The sequence below is a fragment of the Coffea eugenioides genome, chromosome 11, assembly GCF_003713205.1.
Source record: "Coffea eugenioides isolate CCC68of chromosome 11, Ceug_1.0, whole genome shotgun sequence".
NCBI classification, from domain to species: domain Eukaryota; kingdom Viridiplantae; phylum Streptophyta; class Magnoliopsida; order Gentianales; family Rubiaceae; genus Coffea; species Coffea eugenioides.
Window position 1 is genome coordinate 38,487,258 of NC_040045.1, and position 22,206 is coordinate 38,509,463.

A 22,206-nucleotide genomic window follows, 5' to 3' on the forward strand; every position below is an offset into this window, starting at 1 on the left:
TCTCATTTGGATAAAATAAAACTGCTCAAAACACAACTTAATTAAGCAAGAACTAAAAATTATAGAACTAACTTCTATGCTTTATCAAGAATACCAAAAAACATGGTAAAACTGCTGCCTATCCGCACACAAAAGAAGGAACTAACAACACAGACAGGGAGAGACTCATAGTCAGTTTTTACCTCTCACTGTATCCAGGAGATAGATTATATCACTACAATTATTGTATCAATCAACCAAGTGCAAAGAACGCGAAAATCAAATTTCCCAAAAAAATTTAAAAAAAAAAAAGAAAAGAACGAAAAGAGCTAACAGACTAAAAAAAAAAAACTATTTTTTGAGTAACTTCTTGCCCATCTCATAAGCCAGAAAAGCTTCAACTGTTCCATATTTGATCTTATCATCCGATAAACCACCAATTATTCCATCCTTCCACCAACTCATAGAACTAGGCTTCTTCCAATCTCCACCCAAAACCCTCTTCGCCAGCTTCTCCAAACTACACTTCTTGCCTGAAAACCCGGCCATTGTCCTCAATTCCCTCGGCTGCGAAATCTTCAACCCTAGTTGACTCTCGAGCTTCTTAGCAACTTCTTCCATGCCAACTCCGACAACAACAAAACGAGCGTCCGACAAAAGATCTTTCAAAGCCTTAGGCACGTCTTTTTTGGACAAGAAACTATGGTAGCTATCTACAGCTTCATATATAAGACATTGATTGCCAATACATAATTGCAGTATCTCGATGGGATGATCCTCTTTTTTAGGATAGTCGAAGGACTTATTGGTGCCATTCTTGTAATGTAGACTGCAATCTACTGAGAGTCCAATAATGTTGCATGCATCACCATTGTTCTTGATTTTACGTACCCATTGCTTGATTACCAAAACGTCATCCTCTCTTTGGCATTCCGAATCCACCGACGTAGTTTGGACGGTGATTATGGGGTTAGTTTTGTCATCGATTGTGATTGTGCTGAAGTTTTGGTCTTCTTGATTTCTTTCAATTTTGATATCTATTTGTGTTTCCATGAATGGCTGGAGAATAGAGAAACTCAACAGGAAGGCCGGAGGAAACCAATGAAACTCATCTGAGGGAAAGTTATTAAATAGTGTAGTGATTTAATTAGGTAGTACTTGCGATTCAGAATCATATTGAGATTAGGAAGTTACTTACCAACAACATTACAATCTCCTTCTCAAGTAATACTAAAGGAAATTATCAAAATATATTTCTATAATAGCAGAATAATATGGAGTATCAATTTTCTTTTTTTCTTTTTTTTTAAACTCTTCCATCTCTTCTCGTATCCTTTCGATCTCTCATTGTTGGACCGTAAACTTAACTTGGGAGTCTCAAGTGTGAACTGTGACGTATATAAAAGAACTTTTCTTTATTGATTATTTTATCTTAGAAAGATGTTTTCAATCGTCAAAATGAATAATAGTATTTTTTAACCCAAAAAATATTGAGTATTTTAGAGATTCATCTATATCGAATAGTAGACTAGTAATAGCTATTCTTTATTGATTATTTTGTCTTAGAAAGATGTTTTCAATAGTCAATATAGATTCTAGTATTTTTAACCCCAAAAAAATTTGAGTCTATTAGAGATTCATCCATATCAAATAGTAGACTAGGAAGAGCTCTTCTTTATTGATTGTTTTGTCTTATAAAGATGTTTTCAATACTCAATATAAATTCTAGTACTTTGAACCCTATTAGAGATTTATCTATATCATTCAATTATTAGACTACTAAGAGCTTTTCTTCATTGATTATTTTTGTCTTCGAAAGATGTTTTCACTAGTCAACATGAATTCCAATTTCCACCCAAAATCTTTCTTGCCAACCTCCGAATGATTACTTGCAATAGAATTCTTCCCTCATTAGAATTGAAAGATGAATTAAATTATTTGATACTCAAATCAAGTTCGACTTAGTAAAAGTTTATTTGTATTTGATTTGCTAACTAGTCAAACAATATTAAATAACATTTTATTTTTGATAACTTTCAAACTCGATAAAAACTCGTTCAGACTTGATTCGGCAAATAAACAAATTAACTTGTTTTAACAAATTTCAAATTTGTCCGTTCAGACTTTGATTCGACAAATAAATAAGTCAACTTGATTCAACAAATTTCAAATTCGTTAACGTAATCAAGCAAATTTGAACATTAGGGTATTCGACTTAATTAAATTTATTTACACCCCTACCCCCTATCGTCTCAAATCCCTTTAACCCTAGTTGGTTCTCATGCTTCTAAACAACTTTTTGCATGGGCAAAATATAACTTTCCGTCAATCAGAAATTTGAGTACTGCAAGGTAAACACCCCTATTTACATCAGCTAACACTAGCACGTACTATATATACATTCTATAACATAGCACCGCTACAAATTCAACCAAGCAATATCAATTCTATAATCAAAACTAGTCCAAACAAATATGATCAAAGCCCCATTCTAAAACCAGGTCCCAATTTTCTTTAGTTCTGGCGATTTTTGGCCAAGAAGCAACAATCAACTTAACAACATCAATAATACCAGCAACCACTTGCACTCTTGATGCACTAGCTTGCTAAAACATAACCTTGTTCCCTGCTTGCCATAAGTGATAAGACTCAAGCAGCAAGGGACAATCTTCTAAGTTATGACAAAAGGATGTGGATCTACAATGTCTACTCCACTATTGTATTTCGTCCTGCCATCTAGCTAAAACCACCTCTATATGACATAAGCATAGCTGCTGAATTTTACACCAAACACTGCAAGAAAATTTCCAACTGGAGAAAAGATGTTCCGATGTTTCATCACAGGCACCACACAAAACACACAAAGAAGAAATGCTTCCTAACCATTTATGCCATCCCAATTCCAGTTACGTCCAATCGAAAACCTGACAAAAGCTCTTTTAAAGCCCTAGGAACATTCTTTTTTGCTTCATCCCAACATGGTTCACAAAAAAATTCATTCATTCACGAAACAGTTGCAATCTTTTCTTTCGATAGCAGGATCTTTTGAGACGTCAAAGTACACATGATGCTGCTTTTATAGTGTTGTCTGCAATCTACTGAAAGCCCATTACATTGCATGCATCTCTCTTATTCTTGATTCTACGTACCAGTTGTCTAATTATCAAGGGCTGGCTCCTTACGGGTTCCTCTGGCATGGCCAAGGTGGTTTTGAATGGTGATTGTAGTGGGATGATTTTGTCATCTATAGTAACTATGCTGAAATTTTGGTTTTTTTTTTTGCCCTTTTTCGTATCTGTTGATCTCAATCTCTTTATTCATAGCTCCAAGCTAAGAGAAAATCATTAGGAACGAGAGAGATTTGACAAGTTATATTTGGTTATGGACGTGAGCTTAATTATGTTCCATTAACTGCCACAAAGATTGAAATTGTTTTTTTTTCCCCCAAAATTAAACGTGTTCAAACAATGATTTTTTTCCCTTTCCATAAAAGAACCACATTATTTCCTTGTTCTCCTTTGCATGTCTACACCTCCCTTACAAAACCAGATTATGAGGGGCATTCGGATCCTCTCTACAATCATAGAAGTAATTGTAGAGTGCAGTTGATGCTAGTGATTGTAAGGTGCAGTTGATGCTGACAAATGAGATATTATAAAATTAAATGGAGAAGATTAAATACAATACATAAAATTTAGTGTCTAAAAATTTATTGGGTTGTTTGTTAAAAATCTTTAAAAAAAAAAAACTGGATTTACAGATACAGATAAGGTAGTTTGCTAAACCATAATGAACTCAGTACCATCTGAATCAGTAAGCCAAAGGCTGTATCGCAGTTGCTGCCTCTTCAAATAATTTTCGAAAGTAGCCGGAGATTTTAGGAGTCTGTCAGTCTCGAAGTAGTTACTGTCAGAAAAGGCACTCTCTGTAATCAATTCGACAAGAGACCTACTGACGTTTCCTTTGGTAGAGGGAATAACCTACAAAAGCGGACAATAGAAATGTCCACAGCACCTGCAATAACATGATATTGAATACGTTAACAAACGGAGAAGGGATTTCTCTCATTCTTAAGAAATGAAAGTTCACTCATGATATGAATCTACAGTGTTGATTGTATGCCATCGTTCAAGTCTTCTGATCCTTGACTGCATATCTTCTATTACGCCTTCTAATGGAGAAACTTCTCTGCTTGGCGAAGACTCAGAAACTGAATTGCAACCCTATTTCATCCAGTACGAACGCGTAACATTATTAATTGCAAAGGAATTGTTAACTGAACCAGATTTGCATGGCAATACACGTTAGCCAACTTTTAAATGAAGCACCTGGGACTGTATAAATTCCAGAAGTTCTTGCAGCTTTGCCGCCTGCTGAGAGTGTATCCCACTTGAACCTCCCGGTAATCTTTCCAGAATTATTTCAAGATAACTCTGAGAAGGAACATAGAAGGATGATCATTACTGCAGACAGTGTGATGCATATGTTCTATATAATTCATATGTATAATGTTATTGAATCACACTAAGACGAGAGGGAAGTTGAAGAAGCAAACCTTTGTGGTATATGAACCATCCAGCTTTAGGGTAGAACCAGCAGCAGCAACAATATCTCTATTGACACCTTTTACTTGTATATAAGGACTCGGGACATCTTGTAGATGATCAACCTCAATAAGGATCTAGATAACAAATTGTTACTTTCAAAAGTTGTTCCACACCAACAAACTCAAAGGTAGGAAAACATCAATCCAAGACAGAAACAGAGAATACAGAATTAGATAGCAGATAGTTAACGAAAGATACAAAATGAAATCAGCATCAAATTTTGTTCAATTCCACTCAAATTCCTTAGTTTCAAAATAATGAGATTTGGAATATAGTTGCCGAAATACTGAAGATGTTAAGCATCGAAAACTCCATTAGAGCCTTTGCTCGTCATTAGCATTGGAAATGATCTCCCATACTGAGGTAAGTCAAGTTGCAGTACAGACCCCCCTCGATAGGAGCTACTCCTAGTTTCATCCTGTGTTTTACTTCCCACACGTGTTGCCTCTAAAGTTTTGGATACCTCATAATTCCATCGCCCAAGTTTAATTCAGAATTCCTCATGCTTGTCAATTCACATTATTTGAGGACATAAATCAGCAAATTAAAACTGAAAATCTTTAGATATAATACAAAATTAAATCATAAGGGAACAAAGTCTATTAAAAGTTGACGGCTATTTCAGCCTGCCATAGATTTTCCCAAGTACAGACTATCACCCAAATTCTGGACATTTCAGGCTTTAACCAAGTGATACAAATATCTATTACTGGGCAAAAGATTTCCTAGGTACAAACTGAACGCTATTGACAACTAACAACCACCATAAAAGTTCCTAATTGCATGCGAACCATACCATGTTAATTCTTTATTTCTATATTTAAACTCTATAGTTGGCGAATGACGAAAACCACCCACTAGTACAACCCAAGACTTCTACACTTAACAGCTCAAAGCACATTGACACATTCTAGTGGACCTTAATGGGATTCTTCCTCTGTCAAGTAGGAACTTAAAAATGAAGTGCTTGCTCACAATCCAACCTTGAAAAATAATCCTGGTAATAACTTCCAAGAAATTTGCGCTAGTTTAAAAATGTCCTTCCTTTCAACGTATAAGGAAGTCAGAAGTTTTGCCCAAGCTGAGCTCACTAGATCATCAACCATAGTATTCATCGGATTTCTTTTCGTGTTGATCTAGCCATCAATTGTGAGTATTTTAAAATTCATTCACATGCCTTTCTAACCATTTAGTGTGTCAGGATACCTAGCCTGGCCTGACCAAATGGGGAGAAGCTCACACCAATTAGTACTAGGGATTAATATCCAAGAGCTGCATCACTTTCTGTGCAGAATAAAATTGAAGTATAGACTATGAATTTTGCTTGTCATGTCTCACAAGACAAAGGAAGCAAAACCTCCTAGAAGTGACAATTAAGTCTTTATTCAGTAGGATAGGATGTAAACATCAATCTTATGATCAAGATATAGATCCTATGTAACAGCCCATGTCAAATAAAATTAATCTGCATGGCAGATAAGTAAAACCAGGGACACAAGGAAAAAAGTAACAGAAGATCTTCCATGCTTACTGAATATTTAATCAGAAACTTAAGTATTTTGAAATATTATCTAAACCTGAAATTAGGTTTGAGCTAAATAATGCTCTCAAGGGAGAGATATACCTTTCCATCTTGGTATATGTATGCAGTTGCTTCAATAAATGCAACAGCCTGATATCTGAATGAAATGGAATCAAACAGAAAATGACAATCAGAATAAACCAAATTTATGAGACAAGAAGTACAGAGAGCTATACTGACTGTTGATTTAAGGCCACAATTAAGTTGATCTTGAATTTTGTTATCATCACACAGATCTATATTGAGTTTAAACTCAAACTTAGAAAGTGGAGAAACAGCCAGGCTAGACCCCATGGAAGTGTTAATTTTATGCAGGCAACTACTTAGATCCAGTTGCCAAGATCACATATGGTATTGTACTACAGAATGACAACCCATCATATATTGCAAATAAATGACAAAAAAACATGAAGGTCATATAAGTATCTGCCCTTACAAGTCCATTAATGATCAAAATATTGTATCCAGTAAACGGAGAATCTTAAATTCACATGGATCTCAGCAGTCAGACAAATGATGAAGTTAATTATTAATATCCTAAAGCATCACCTATAACACCAAAATAGTGTTCAAAAGGTAATGATCCTTGTAGAAAGAACTACGGGCTTTTCCTTTTTTTCTTTTTTTTTTTTTTGCATCTTCATTAGACTATTGAACAAGTTTTGAAAAACTACCTAAAAGAGTACGTATCCACCTCTAATCATATAAATGAGTTCAGTAAACTGAAAGATCCAATATCTAATGAAACAATTAGAGTAATAGCACAATATACATCCAATTGTCTTTTGTGATAGTTGGGGAACAGTTACATACCCCAGGTTGAGAAGCCCAGCAACAGTACTAATGCTGATATCAAAGTCAACTTTTGGCTGTATGATAAAATTTCCTTCTCTTATGGGCTTGAGATGGAAAGAAAAAGTATTCAATCAGAACTGCCAATTCATGACGATTTTTCAGCAAAAGGAAGGATAAGAAAGACAAATGCACGCAAATGACAAACCTCTCGTATCAGCAGAGCAAATCTTCCTTCACATATTCTAACTCGTATACAATCACTTTCTTTTAGATGGCCATTAGCAGGTAATCCAGGAAGCCTTATATATATATCTATAAAACTTTGAACAGAACTGCATAATTTGCTAGGATCAAGAATCTTCAGAATATCTTGATAAGCAACCTACCAAATTAAACAGAAATCCATCAAACAAGAACTAACTTTTAAAGGTCTAAAAAGCATCAGAATGATTTATCTTACTTGCTTATTAGTTTTCAATACAAACAGCGAGCTCTCAGGGGAAAGCACTGGATCGAAGTCATTTCGAATTTTAAGCTGCAAGAATATATATAAAAAAATCAGATACAAAATTCAAAGCACTTGTAAGCAAATAAAAACAGGTTTATGCTGTTTCCAAGCAATTGTTGATGCAAGCAAAGTCATGCATTAAGCCTATCCCCTTTTCAGGAAAAGTTGTAGCCTACAATAAGAATAAGAATATTTGTTAAGTCACCATGATAATGGGGAAATTTCAGAATTTCAATCAATGCTGTTTAGGAAAGTGCTGCAGGAATACGGCATCATTTTAGGCCACAAAATACTTTCTACAATCAGAGTCTTCTGAAAAGTTAAAAATCTATATGAATCAAACTTTTTTTTTTTATACTTTCCTTATCTACGTCAATTTGAAGATGAAGAAGTTTGTTGCATATTTCAATTCACATATAACTACATACATACAAGTTAAACTAGTATCTCCATTACGTTGAATGGAACAAAAATTGAAACGCTTCTAAGTTGTGTCCCTTTAATCTACTGCTGAAATAGTCACTCCTCTTGATTTTTGAAATTTCTTGAAGAATCTTACACTGACATATCATGTAGTCTCATGCTTAATAGTTTGATACCTAAATATTCTCAAAGCTTTCTCATCCACAATCAATTCATGCATATTGCATGATTGCTTTTTCTGATTACCACTTTGTTGATAATGCAGCAACGCGTTTGGTAAGAGGGTATCGGATTCGGGGAATGGAATGAACCCCATAAATGGTGTTTGGTTCACTGGAATGGGAATTGAAATCTTGGAATGATTTCTAAAAATTTGGTGTTTCTCCATTCCCAAGTATTTTGGTGGGTTTTGTCCGATTCCCAAGTTTGATTCCAAGAAACAAATCCAATTACATATTATAATTATACAATGATATAATTAATATTTATATATATTATATTATTATATATTATAATATATACATATATATAATATATTATAATTATAATATTAGTACATTATATAAATATATATTATAATTATTTAGTTAAATATAATTATATTCATATAATATATATTATAAATTTATTAATATTATATAATAATATATTTATAATATATATGTATATTTATAAATGCATATTATATGTGCATATGATTATAATATACACATGTATATAATATTAATAAATTATATAATTATAATTATAATTATATTTATTATTTTAAATACAATAATATATAATAATTACTATATCTAATATTAATATGCATTATACTTATATAAAATATGAGTACAATTAATATTTATATATTATATAATTATAATTATGTATTTATTTTATAGCGTTTGTATAATTATAATTAATTATATATATAATATTTAATTTAATTAGTTACAAACTTATAATAATGATGTTATTGTATTATATAATTATATATTATAATTATTTAGTTAAATATAATTATACTTATATAATATATATTATAAATTTATTAATATTATATAATATTATATTTATAATATATATGTATATTTATAAATGTATATTACATGTGCATATAATTATAATATATACATGTATGTAATATTAATAAGTTATATAATTATAATAATTATTATTTTAAATATAATAATATATAATAATAACTATATTTAATATGTAATATATATTATATTTATATAAAATATTATTATAATTAATATTTGTATATATTATATAATTATATAATTATATATTTATATTATAACATTTGTATATTTATATTTAATTATATATATAATATTTAATTTAATTAGTTACAAACTTATAATAATATTATTATTATTTATATGTATTATATAATGTATATTAATTTATGTAATATAATTAATATTATCCATTATACTAATAATTATACATGTTTACTAATAGAAATTATTAATTAGTTAGACTAAATTTACTAATACATTTATACTAATATATTTAATTAGTGAAGATTTCTTATATCCCATTTACAAAGAGCCAATAACTATCATTTACGATGGAGTTTATAATATATTTATTATATTCCATTCCGAAAGAGTCGACAAACCAAACATCAACTATAGTAATGATACACATTCTAGGTACTTGAACCAAACAAATGTATTGGAATGAATGACCTCATTCCAAACTCAAGATATCCGATTCCGAATCCGAATCCAATACCGATGTGCGAACCAAACGCCACCTAAGATCATTCACTTAACTAACACTGAAAAGAACCACAGAGCAAATTTCCTTCATCAAGTAGCAAGCATATGCAAAGAAGACACAATGTGAATAGACTTTATTTTTTAATATTAAACTATTTATGACATCATGATAAACTTGGGAGATAATTTATAATGAATTTTAAGAAGATTTTCTAAACCCAAAACCTAGAGTTCATGGTATTGTGGCTGGAATATAAAGATCTGAGTCTTTGCTCAGTCTAAATATTCCTACATTGCTGAGAAAATGATGCGACTCAAAGCACACTCATTTATGAGACAAAACAACAGGGGAAAAAAAAGAAAAGAAGAAATTTCTTAATTGCTTTAAATGAACTTACATGGGCATGAACAAGATGTGGCTCAATATGCTGCTGGAAGATTGGAAACACTGTTGTCATAATTTCATTATGAGACATAAAGCAGCCCACTTTACTTTTGTCTCTTTGGACTCGGGAAATAAGATGGGAATGAACACCACCAACCTATTTCCAACTAAGCAGTTACTTCCCAGCTTGTAAAATAAGGAAGTGGCATTGAGCTGAGAATCAAGCAAATTAACAATACAAACAAATAGAAAATGATGTGCCAAATTATACTCACAACAGCAATCCACAAGTCCAGTGATCTCCGGATATCTGGGTGCAAAGCATAAACACCTTCAAAGATAACCTAGCCAAATGAAGCAGCAGGACTCACATAAGTCCGGCCACGTAGAAAAGTCTTGAAATCAAACAAACTACCTTACTTTTGACAGTTCTTCTATATTAACATCCAATTTACTAAACAAAAAGAAAGGACAAATTTTCCGTACTTCTGTCCCTTCAACATGCAAGGTTAGCAAGCATACATGAAATTCTCCCACATGTAAACAAATATACCACCTGTTTTCTTTAGAATTTTTTACCCCTTCAATTTTCCTATACATCATATTTAGCTCTAATACTTCTGAATATTTGTAAAATAAACCATTCACACCAACCACCAGTGGAAGCAAGCTAGCCCCCTATGTCAGAATAAAGACATTCCTTGACATACCACTCCACAATCTTCAGAAACCTCAAGTTCCCTAAAGCCTGTTCGAGCACCACTCTCAAGGTCAAACATCGGAACTTTTGTTCTTCGTCGACTTCTTATGTCATCAATATTCTGCAAAAGCAGAGAAATGAAAGGGGGGAAAAAAGAGATGAAAATGCTCTTCAGAAGATAAGCAAATATTCGACAATGACATTTTGCAATACTCTTAAAGGCTTTTTATTGTGTTTCATAAGAAGGCTAACCATGCATTAGTTGTAGAAATAACACAGTATTAAACGAAGCAAAAACGCTGAGAAATGACAATAATGAGCTTCTATGATGCCATTTACTGCCTTCAAGGGCCAGCCACTTATATAACTAATTGGACTGCATGCCATCTTGCTTTGAAGCAACAGTTTTTGACATTCACAATAATACTTCTAAATGCACGTATAATTCATTCGAAATATGGAATATAAGCAACAGTCTCAGGTTACAGCCAAAGATTTTAATAGTGCACTCAAATAGCAATTTAATTTCTCAAAGCAGAAGCGGAGAAATTGTTGAAAAATGATCTCAAAGCCAGATGGAATGTAGTTTGGGTAGGTTACATATTGCTAATATGCAAACAGAGATGACTCTCTGGGTTTTGCTGTAAACTAACACCGAATAGAATACACTAAAAAGGCTAAGAAACTGACAATAATGAGCTTCTGTAATGCGTCTTACTGCTTTCAGGGGAGGCAAACATACAAAATTAAGCAGAATACATGAGCTGCATGCACTCATAGCAATCAATTTTTCAAGCAGAAAAGGAGAAATTGTAGAAAATTGATCTAGAAAAAGATGGCATGTAGTTCAACTGGCTTACATGATGCCAAAAGCAATCTGGGATGACCATGCAGGTGAAGGCTATAATTCTTTCTTTCCAAGATTATATGCAGCTATTACAAAAGAATATTTGGGGCTTATGCGCCCCAAATTCATCTTGTAAAGCAATTATCACATCTTGGTTGTTCCAAAAACTTTCATCCACCAGTTTCTAGACAATTTAACTACTAGTACATTAAACAAAGACAAGAAATAAAGCGCAAGCACCAGATAAACAAACCAAAATGCCCATACCTTAGAAAGCAGAGCTAGATCAACAGAGCAAAAATCATCATACTTGAAATCCTTTACGTGTTCAGATTTGTAATAGCTTTCAAGGGAAACCACTTCACAACCAACAATATTAGCCATCTTACGAGCCAAACTTGTTTTTCCAGATCCACTTGGACCTCCTACAAGATCAAGAACAAGCCAAAAAGAGCATATAAGCAACAAGTTTTCATCCTCAACATAAATAAAGCAATTGCAGAGAGACCGACTAGATATTAATATCCTCTATTGTATTCTATAAAAATTAAAGTAATTTCTCCATGTAATAAAGTCATACAAACACATTCTCCATATGTATACATATTAAAGTCACTAAAATCCATAAGAGGTCCTATGCTAACTTAGAATACCTCAAGTCCTCGACTATTCATCACCCGCATACTTTCAAGATAAACCTTGGTTGACCCTATATCTAGAAAAAATCAAGTGGCCCAATGGCAATAAACTATAACTGTCTGGCAGATTACCAATATAGAGGAATAATCTCTGCCTCATATAATGTTATTGTCAGTCCCCTCTTATCCAAGAAAGTGAGAAGAATTATGGAGTACTAGACTTATAAAATCCATGTAGCAGGGATCGATCTTTAGCCAAGCAAAAGAATACAAAAAGACTGCAGATGGAAGGAACTTTACAATCAAGAGTTCTTGGCCAGTTGAAATGGAAGAAAAGCAGCTTATGCAGATGTGAAAACATACAAGCAAGTTAAAAACCCAGTTTGGCAGCCTTATTTGTGACAAAAAGATCTATCTTGTTTAAGCATCCAATTTAATTACTCCACATCAAGAAGAATAATGTTATAATGCAACGTAAATTCCTTGAATACCCATTCTAATTATGCATCTCATGTGTAAAATGGGCAGAGTCAGATACAATACCAATTCCAACTATAACTGGGAGGCCATTGTTCTCCAGTAAAGCCTGCAGTAAGATTAAATATTGTATATAACTATATTTGCCAAAACTAATAAAATACAAAGTTGAAGAGCTCAGCATGCTATGAGCTAATAAATATTCTGTCACAGAACGTATCAGTACTAACTTGAATCGCTTGAACAGCAAGAAGCAATCCTCTATCCAAGTCAAATATATCAGGGATCGGAGCAAGCTGTACAGGTGCCCTGGAAGAAGAAGGATCTGTGGTTGTTTCATGAAAGGAGTCGGATAATGAAGCTTTGCAAATGCCAAAATTACTAATTGGACGACACAATGGCAAATTCTTTCAAGATTTAAAAGCAGTGTACCAACAATTGCGCCCTCAGCAAGTGGAGTTTCCCGTGGGATGAAATGCCACGTTGCTGTAACAGGTTCCATTTTGGACTTCGTTGGGGATCGAGTCCATGGCTGAGATAAGTCCTCAAGCCGGTTAATCAGGTTGGGAGTGATACGAACAGGCTTTGGAGCTGTAATCAACCTCACTTGAGAACTATCCAATGGTGCACTAGATAAAGGAGGAGGTGTGTTCAGACGGGGAACCCCTGCAAGTGAAATTATAGAGTCAAAACAAAATGGCTATAGTTGAGGTGAGGCACCAACATATGCATCTATTAGACAGGTAAAGCTTGAAGATCATCTAGTAGAGGGATCTCGAAATTGTATATTGTCGTTTGGTAACAATTCCCCATCCTTTTCATATCCCAAAGCCAAATGTTTCAGAGTTTTGTTACAGGAAAGAAAGGAACAATTCTGTAGTTCTCCTTTACATCACTTTGGAGTAGAGATTCTAACCCTTAAACCAAGCTTTACTGTTCTGACAACTCGTCACCAATCTTTTACAGTGACTTGTATTACTTGCTAAATATGTCACCATGTACACGTTTAAAATTAAAATATAAAAAATAAAAAGGAGAGCAGCCACTTGAGACCACCCAATCCAATTCCAACATGGGCATATACTTGAAAACTTATGCTCAATTACAAGTTGAGCCAGGTCAGGAGCTTCCACCAGAAATTTTGAGTTGTGATATTGACTTTGACAGAAAAAAACTTTCTTGATTTTATTCTGGTTCCCTTGTCTAATTAATTGAGGTATCATGCAGATCTAACAACTTTGGCTGTTTCTATGTATTATCCTGCAGTATATGTATCCAATTTTTACTTATGGCAGGATGGAGTAATGCGTCTAGGGATCGCAACAGGGTGCATTGGGGTGGGGGAGCCCTCCCGTCCCCCGCCCCACATTACAAAATCCCCCCCCCCTTTCCCAACCCTGCCCTGCCCCACTATCACCTTTATTTTTTATTTGACCTTTTTGTTGTCTATATGTATAACACAAATAGCTTTACTAAATGTTCTTTTGAATTTTTAGCCAAAAATTGAACATGAAATAAAGTTTAAAAACCACTGTGATGTTTTGAACTCAATTCTCTATTTTGATACCACATCGAATCAAACCAGTTGCCATTTTCTTTATAAACAACACGCAATAGGTGAAAAAAAATTAACTAACAGAACAAAATAATCATTTTACCAAAATAAATTGACTTTAAAAATTACACCATTTCAGAACAACAAAATACCAAATTATTTATTTCAAGTTATATTCCCCACCCCCATTGCCATCCCTAAATTTATGAGTCAGCTGTGTGAAGGTACAAAACCATAAATCAGCCAACTTATATCCATATCTCATCTCCTACTGACGGACAGAAGATGGAAAGATGAGAATTCCTATTAATGAGCAATCACTGCAATTACTACAACTATAGCATGGTGCCATGCACTTTAATGGCAAGAACTAAGAATCAAAGTCGTGGAATTAATTTTGGAAGACGGTGTACAGTATTCATTGTTGCAGCAAATGGTCAAGGAGTACAGCAGCATTGATGAGTTATTTTGACAGCAACAGCATAAATCATTTTTTAAGCATTTGAAGCTTCTTTTCAAGTAGTCCCATGCCAGTTGAGTTGGTATTTCCCACTCACCAAAGGCATGATACCACAGTATCTTAGCCTTACTCTGATCAAACTGCAGGAGATATTGTCCTCCTTTTAGTGAATAAAACCTACATCTTTCAACAAAATTGCTCCCAATAATCTTGAAATCAAAAAGAGTACCTGAAGTTACTTTTCCCGCTAGAAAAAAAAAAGTCCTGTTTCTTCTTTAAAACTGTTATCCTTGCCTTATCCGTATCAAATTACAGCTCATATTGTCCTCTTTCACCAAATAAAACCTGTAATTGTCCAAAGATCTGTTGCTTATATTATTGAAGTACAAATCCTTCCTTAAGTTACTCTTTGTTTCTTTAACACTGTTATCTTTGACTTATGCCTACCAAATTACAGCTAGTATTGTCCTCTTTCAGTAAATAAAACATATAACAATCAACAGATTTGTTCCTTATATTCTTAAAGTACAAATCCTGCCTTAAGTTACTGTTGAAAGCACACAAGGAGTCCTGTTATTTCTTTCCTGGGATTACATGTAAGTGTTCCCAGCATCAGACTAGTGCAGAAACTATTAAGGTGATACAATCAAAATTCATACATTGATGGAGAGTCTGGCATAGCTGATCCAAGTGTCATAGCAAGTAATTGCGTCTACAAAATTTTACAATCTATGTGCCTTCTACCAAAAGCAATTGGTGGATGACAAATAACTTGTTTTGCTTAACAGAGCAATCAATGGTTCAGGGATCCAAATGCCCCTTTATAGGCCTAATTTGATTATGCACAATTATCTGGCTTTCCCAGATCAAAAAGGCCTGGATAATGCACAGGCTTAACAGGTTAGCGGTTCAACATATTGAGTTGGACAGGGCTTGACAAATACAAGTTTTATGATAGGTAGTGGTATTATTTCTACCCACAAGCATGTAAGAGATTAAAGAGTTATAACAAGAAAACTGATGTTCTTCCTCGTAAACATTAATTGTTTAGTTAATTGAAGCAAAAACCAAACCAACCTTTTCTCTCAAGCATCATTTCCAGATAAGATTTAGTGATCCATGGCCCACTGACACCCATCCTTGCAGCTTCATCTCCAACCATCTATAACATTTCATTCTAGCCAAAGTAAGTAATGGTCAACAACTGTCCAATTGAATGAGACTTTACGACTACAACAAATTTCTCCAAAACACCATAGATACCAAGACAAATTTATTTACAACCAAGAATAGTGGTTTGAAACAGGGATGCAAAAGAAAGAGATCTAGATAACTTATAAGTCTACACAAAATGAAAGTAAAAGAGAGGTAACAGGTATTAGTTCTTATTTAAACAATTAACTCAAGAAATATAAGTCGAGTACAGGAGCACTGTTATTCAGCAAGACATCAACAACCAAACAACACTGAGACTGAGACTGATAAACAAGACCAAATAGCTATAGCACTATTCCTTATTATTAATGATAGAGTAGAAATTTGATTGCATACAATTCAAATATGATTAACAAGAAACCTTGGTCCTGTTCTCCAAATCAAACATACTCAATTATTGATAAACTATGGAATTGAATTTCATACAACTCAAATTTCATCAAAAATCATCTTGGCCAGATTTCCTATCCAAACATACTTCTAGAGCATAATAACAATTCAACCTCCCAGCTTGTAAATAACAAAAACATAGAGGAAATTGAACCAAGATGAATCCATACTTTCCTATTTGTGCCTCTCAGCACCATATAAGTCTCCCCAAGGGTATCAATTGTTTCAAGAGAAACTGAAAGGTTGCCCTCAAAGACCGAGGTCGATGCTCGTTTATAACTTGCTACAACAGTATAACCGAGGGCCAGAAGTCCACCCAGGGTCATCCTTCCAACCTATTATGATTGACAAAAAGAAAAACAGTTGTCAAATATCATTATCGTACCAATAATCAAAAACTCCAAACTGAAATGATGTGTATAATCGAAAAAACAATCTTTAACCGCAATTTTGCATATCAATTTCATCCAACCTTTAAGGTTAGATAAGGTGAGTTTCTTTAGAAACAAAATTTGCAGACAATATGCTACATGCGAATCTAATCAACTAAAAAATTTAAGGGTTATAGAAATGGTTAACCTTTTCTACTTTGATTCAGGAACTGTGTTGCCAAAATCTTAGCTTTTCCTACATGGGAGTTTTTCTTCTCTGTAAATTTTCTGAAACTGCCAGCTCTATGGTCAAAAATTTTATTACCTGAACTATAAATTCATAAGCTAATACCTTGAAGACGTCAATGACCAATTAGAACATTTTGAATTTTTCATGTTACTCAGAGCTCAAAAGTCACAAGAAGACTGATTTTTTTGGCATACGTTAGTACCCACAAACATAGTCTAAACTTCTGCAGTCATTCACAGGCATTGCAGATTTTCTAAAGAAATTTTAGAGTGACATAATAGCTCCCCACTGCTTCAACAACATGAAAGTATATCTTTTCACAACTCAAAGGCTTATGGTAAGCTGTCAATGCTGGTAGATAAGAAACACCTTTTTCTCAAAGGTAATCAGTATAGTATTAAGGAACTAAAATGATAAAATTATTCAATTTTCCATGATGAAACTACCAGAAATCAAGTCAAAGAGGTTTATCTTTAACATAAAAGCTTCAGGTACAAAGACTGCTATTAGATAATATGTTAAACCAATAAACCAAGAGCTGCCAGAAATATTTTCCCTTGAAGATGCCAGGGAATAACACTCTGGAAATAATGCTCTTGACCACTTATACCAAATGAACCCAAAAAAAAAAAAAACCAACCTCAAATTCAGCTTTTGGCCGGATAATGTAATATTTGTCAACAATCCTTTGGTCGCCTAGTGAGAGATAGTACTTGATACCCGATTGCCGCACCTTAATCCAATCAATTATTCGTGCTTCTTCACTGGCAGATGGAGGTCTCAGATACATCTCAATAAAACTAAGAGCAAAGTTCCACAAAGAAGAGAATCAGAACTGAAAGAAAAACTAACCTGAGATAATTGATTAATTCTGCACAAATTCAATTTTTAGAGAAGGGAAAATGGTTTTCTAGAACTTACTTATCCAGTATTTTCTCCTTTCCATGAAAAAAGTAATCTTCATGTCCGTTTTGAGACTGAAATTCAAAATTAGTGTATTGGTGAAGAAGGGTGAAGTAAATGTGGTAACAAGTACAAGGAAAGAAAGTCCTTTGGCATTGCACTATTGCACTGGAAACAGGAGATAAAGGTAAATACAAGAAGAGTGTGGAAAAAACTCAAACCTCAAGAGCACCTGTGAAAGACATTTAAGAAGTTATCAACCACTAATTTTTACATTATTTATCCATTACCAGAGAAAAACAAAAAGATATCTGCAATAAACTGCTAGAACACAGAAAACTGTGGCAAGCATCAGGGCAATCTGAGGAAATTTGTAAATGACATCACTAAAATCTGCCGAAAAAAAAAAGTATATGACATCACTAAAGCTGCCACCCAAGAACAAATCAATGAAACCCAACACTTTAGTGAAGTGCAAATATAATTCCACTTAACTGTATATGAGACTCCTCCCCTTGTTTTGCCTTTTTTTTTTTCTTTATCTCTTTCCTTTTCTTTCTTTTGAAGGAAGATTAGGGCAAGGGCCAGGTCTTAGGTAAACAGATGCACCCTTTTTGAGCTAGGTCCCAAAAAGCACTAATCAACAGCCTGAAATTCTATATTGAGGGAGTAAAATGACCATTTGACGCTAAAACTTGCAACATAATCTTGTACAGACAGACAAATCCCCCATGCAAAACCAGTTTTACCAATATCAAATTTTTTATCAGTGACTACTTGTCTTTAAATTGTAGTTCATTACCTCACTTTTGCACTTGAGTTTGTAAATTGGCTCCCTAAATGATGAGACGAAACTGTTGTTAATTCTGATCTGCAGAATCATCGAGCAAGTCAAGAATAAGCTGATAATGCTGAGCTTAAGGACACAAAGAAACAAACCTGTGCATGATGAAGATCTGGCTCAATGTGTTTTCTGAACTGTGGAAATATGCTGTCAATGAGGTAGTCTAGTGAACAAGACTCCCCAATATCATATTGGACCTTTGAAAGAAGACTAAAGTGGACACCACCAACCTAATTAAAGAATGTGAAGCAGATGAGTTCACATCAAAACTGATCAAACTATATCTTCAACAAGGCATAAATAAAAAAAATAAAAAGAAGAGGCACAAGTTGCAATAGTATGTCACGATTAACAAGAAAATATGAATTTTGAAGCATCATGAGTTTTACCACTGCAACTCTTATGTCCAGCAAAGAGCGCAATCTTGAATGTAGTGCATAAGTACCATCAACTATCACCTGCAACGAACACAAGTATAAGGACAGAATGCTCTGTTTAATCCTTTACGCGGGAAGATAGTACAAAGATACTCACAACTCCTGAGGAAATACTTTTTATCTTTTCAGAACCAATTCGTTTCCTTCCTTGGAAATCAAACAATGGAATTGATGTATCTCGCCCACTTATCAAATCCTATTTGAAAAAGGCAAGTATGGAGTGTTGGAAGCAAATTGAAACTAATTGTATTTAACAAGTTTAAATATCTTAATCATTCATGAGCTGCTCAGGAGATCAACGTAAAATCTAAATCTGCATTATCATGATACAAGGGAACATCCACTGCCTGAACTTGTCATAAGAACATAGTAAAGACCACAGAGTCAAAACATTTCATTAGAGATACCTTGCTCTCATACTTGAGAAGAGTCAAGCGTTTTAACACGATACATTTAAAACAAGCATATAATCTATCCAGTTGTGTTCTAAAGGTATTTGCAAACACATAGCTGATTTATCCTGAAAAAACATTATCATGATATCAGTCAGCAAACAGTTTGTCCAGACAAAACTTTGAGGAAACACATCTGGATGAATGGAACAGCCCTAAGATCTGGTATTATTCCCATAAAGCTCACTACTTCTATTCAGTTATATTCTTTCTTAAAAAGAAATATCTTCCTGATTTATATTAAGTAGCTTTTATAGAAATGAACATTATCTGGGTTACAGAGTAAACGATGGTTATAACCATAAATAAGGAGCAAAGGATGGTTGAATATGCAGCAGACAATATTTCTTAGACACTTCAAAATACGAACATCAGTTCTGATGTCTGTGAATATTTTGTTTTCAAGAAGGAAAATGAACTCAGGTAAACACAACCAAACAAGTTCAGTACATGTGTGTGAGTGAGTGAGTGAGTGAGTGAGTGAGAGACAGAGAAAGAGAGAGAGAGGAAAGCATACCTCAAGATTCTGAACGAGAAGATCAAAATCTATGAAATCCAAATCATTTCCATCATCTAATCCAGTGCGATAGTTCTCCATTGATATAATGGTGCAACCAATCACAGATACCACTTTATCAGCTAAGCTTCAAAAACCATCAGATTCACATGTTCAACAGAAGAAAACTTTAAACCCTGCTAAGAACTACTTTCCGTGAAGCAAATTGAGCACTGCTAGATGAAAGTACAAGAAAGTACCTTGTTTTACCAGAGCCACTAGGACCACCAATACCAACAGTTACCAGGCCATCTTTCTTTGATCTAAGCTCTTGAATGGACTTTACTAGCAAGTAGTACCCATGATCAAATGACTACAAATAATTCAAAACCAACCAACCTTAGACCGCTGAACAATGCACCCATCCAATTCGCAGTTCCAATTCCAACATCAAATTCAAAAGGATCCAAAAGCTAAAATTAATTCAGTTCATCAATCACAGGCTTTCCAAGCACTCTAACTTGTAATGTACCAACAAAAAGCAAAAAAAAACCTAAACGGGTTCACTAAAAACATGATCATTCATCGATTTTTAACATGCATGAACTTAGATAACATAAATTACCATGCCAGCCTAAAATGTATCAGTTCAAGAAATCTATAACACAAAAAAAAAAGTTAATGCATTCGCAAAACCCACAAAGGAAAAACACGAAACAAAAACAAAAAACCAGAGTAGCGTAGCAATTCTGGAAGAATGCATACCACATGAAGAGGGAGAGATTGAAGAATGGAAGAAGAAGAAGATGAAGTAGACGGTGCCTGCTGATAATAATCCCTTCCACCTTCTTGAAAAACTCTCAGCATCACCTCATCATCCATTGTTTCTCTAAACACTAAATTTAACCAAAACAGCTAAAACCCTTCAATGGTTACAATTGTTTCTTCAAGTCTATAACTTGCTTTTATTCTGGGGTATGCCAAAAATTCGATCTTTAAAAGAAAGAAACATAAAAAAGAAAGGGAAAGGACAAGGCGATGAAGGAGGAATCTTCTCCACCTACTTTCTGAAATTTTTTTCAATTGTTATTTTACATAGGATATTAGGGAAGAATTGTACAAGGCATCTTGCATCTGTCACAAAATGGGGTTTAACTAGATTAAAGATGCTGTCTTTTGTCAATCTTTGTGCTAGTGCTGATGTTGCTTGTCTGGGTGAGCTTTCTGTTTTTCAGGAAATGGGAGAAACTTGCTGAGAAGAAAATACTAGGACTTGAAACTACCTCTATTTTACATTTGTACTATAATTCAAGGAACCACCCCTTAATTCTTTTTAATTGAAATACCTGCTCTCAAATTTTCCTTTATTTTGAAATTTCGCTCAATTGGCTCTGAAAGTTGAAAGGTTAAACCATTCTTGTTAAGAAGGGTTTAAGACAAAAAGTTATCTTAGAGGTGCATCATTAACATTGAAGAATGGGATAGAATTACTTCAAGCTTCTATAATTATACTAAGGGGCAAAAAATATGCCTCGATTTTACCATCAGAATGGTCCTTAATCCTATATTCTAGGAATCAAAAATGAAAAACGACAACCCTTAGTTATAAAATCTATCTTTATTTATAGTAAGAGAAGTTTTAGGATATCATAAATTGTGTTTGGATAGGAGATTTTTTGGGATAATTTTTTGAAAAAAATACTATAGCACCTTTTTTCATGTGATGTATGTGAAATAAAAAAAAGTGATTGAAAAATATATTTATGATACAAGCAAATAAAATTGTATAAATAATAAAGTATCCAAATATTTAATATAGGCCATCAAATATTTATATTTAACTTTGATTTTTTTTGTTTATTTTAACATTTTTTAATAAAATATCATAATTTCATTAAAATGTACACTAATGGCAGAAGTTACATCATCAAACATATACATCAAATGTGAGAACCCGTAAATTTTCTCATTTTCTAGGTTTTATTCTATTTAAGTGCATGCTTTTCTACATTGTCTTTATTAGGAAAATTTTCTAGATAATTTTTATGAGTAAATATAGTTTTTAAATGATTTTTCTAGTATCGGTTAGTTTTTGAGAAATTAAGAGCGTATACCGGACGTGAGACCCGCTAGTGCGGAAAGTTCGGTAAAATTCGGTCAATTAGATTAAGTTG

The 22,206-nt window shown here is 33.6% G+C and overlaps 2 protein-coding genes across 2 annotated transcripts; both read right to left on the minus strand.

The window, feature by feature from the left end:
* Positions 1 to 330: 330 nt before the first annotated feature.
* Positions 331 to 1,032, minus strand: LOC113752524. Its single transcript, XM_027296637.1, has one exon. The coding sequence runs from the start codon at positions 1,030 to 1,032 to the stop codon at positions 331 to 333; it is 702 nt and encodes a 233-aa protein (XP_027152438.1).
* Positions 1,033 to 3,661: 2,629 nt separating this feature from the next.
* Positions 3,662 to 21,234, minus strand: LOC113753612. Its single transcript, XM_027297808.1, has 26 exons — positions 20,798 to 21,234; positions 20,293 to 20,405; positions 20,054 to 20,180; positions 19,182 to 19,280; positions 19,037 to 19,105; positions 18,743 to 18,877; positions 18,606 to 18,674; positions 17,822 to 17,877; positions 17,541 to 17,700; positions 16,450 to 16,614; positions 15,752 to 15,836; positions 13,092 to 13,325; positions 12,890 to 12,984; positions 12,726 to 12,768; positions 11,812 to 11,969; positions 10,708 to 10,818; positions 10,273 to 10,341; positions 10,011 to 10,154; positions 7,424 to 7,498; positions 7,169 to 7,345; positions 6,982 to 7,067; positions 6,211 to 6,265; positions 4,535 to 4,660; positions 4,308 to 4,412; positions 4,086 to 4,202; positions 3,662 to 3,993 (listed from the first exon to the last, which is right to left on the minus strand). The coding sequence occupies exons 1-26, from the start codon at positions 20,912 to 20,914 to the stop codon at positions 3,928 to 3,930; spliced, it is 2,856 nt and encodes a 951-aa protein (XP_027153609.1). The 5' UTR covers positions 20,915 to 21,234; the 3' UTR covers positions 3,662 to 3,927.
* Between the last annotated feature and the right edge of the window lie 972 nt (positions 21,235 to 22,206).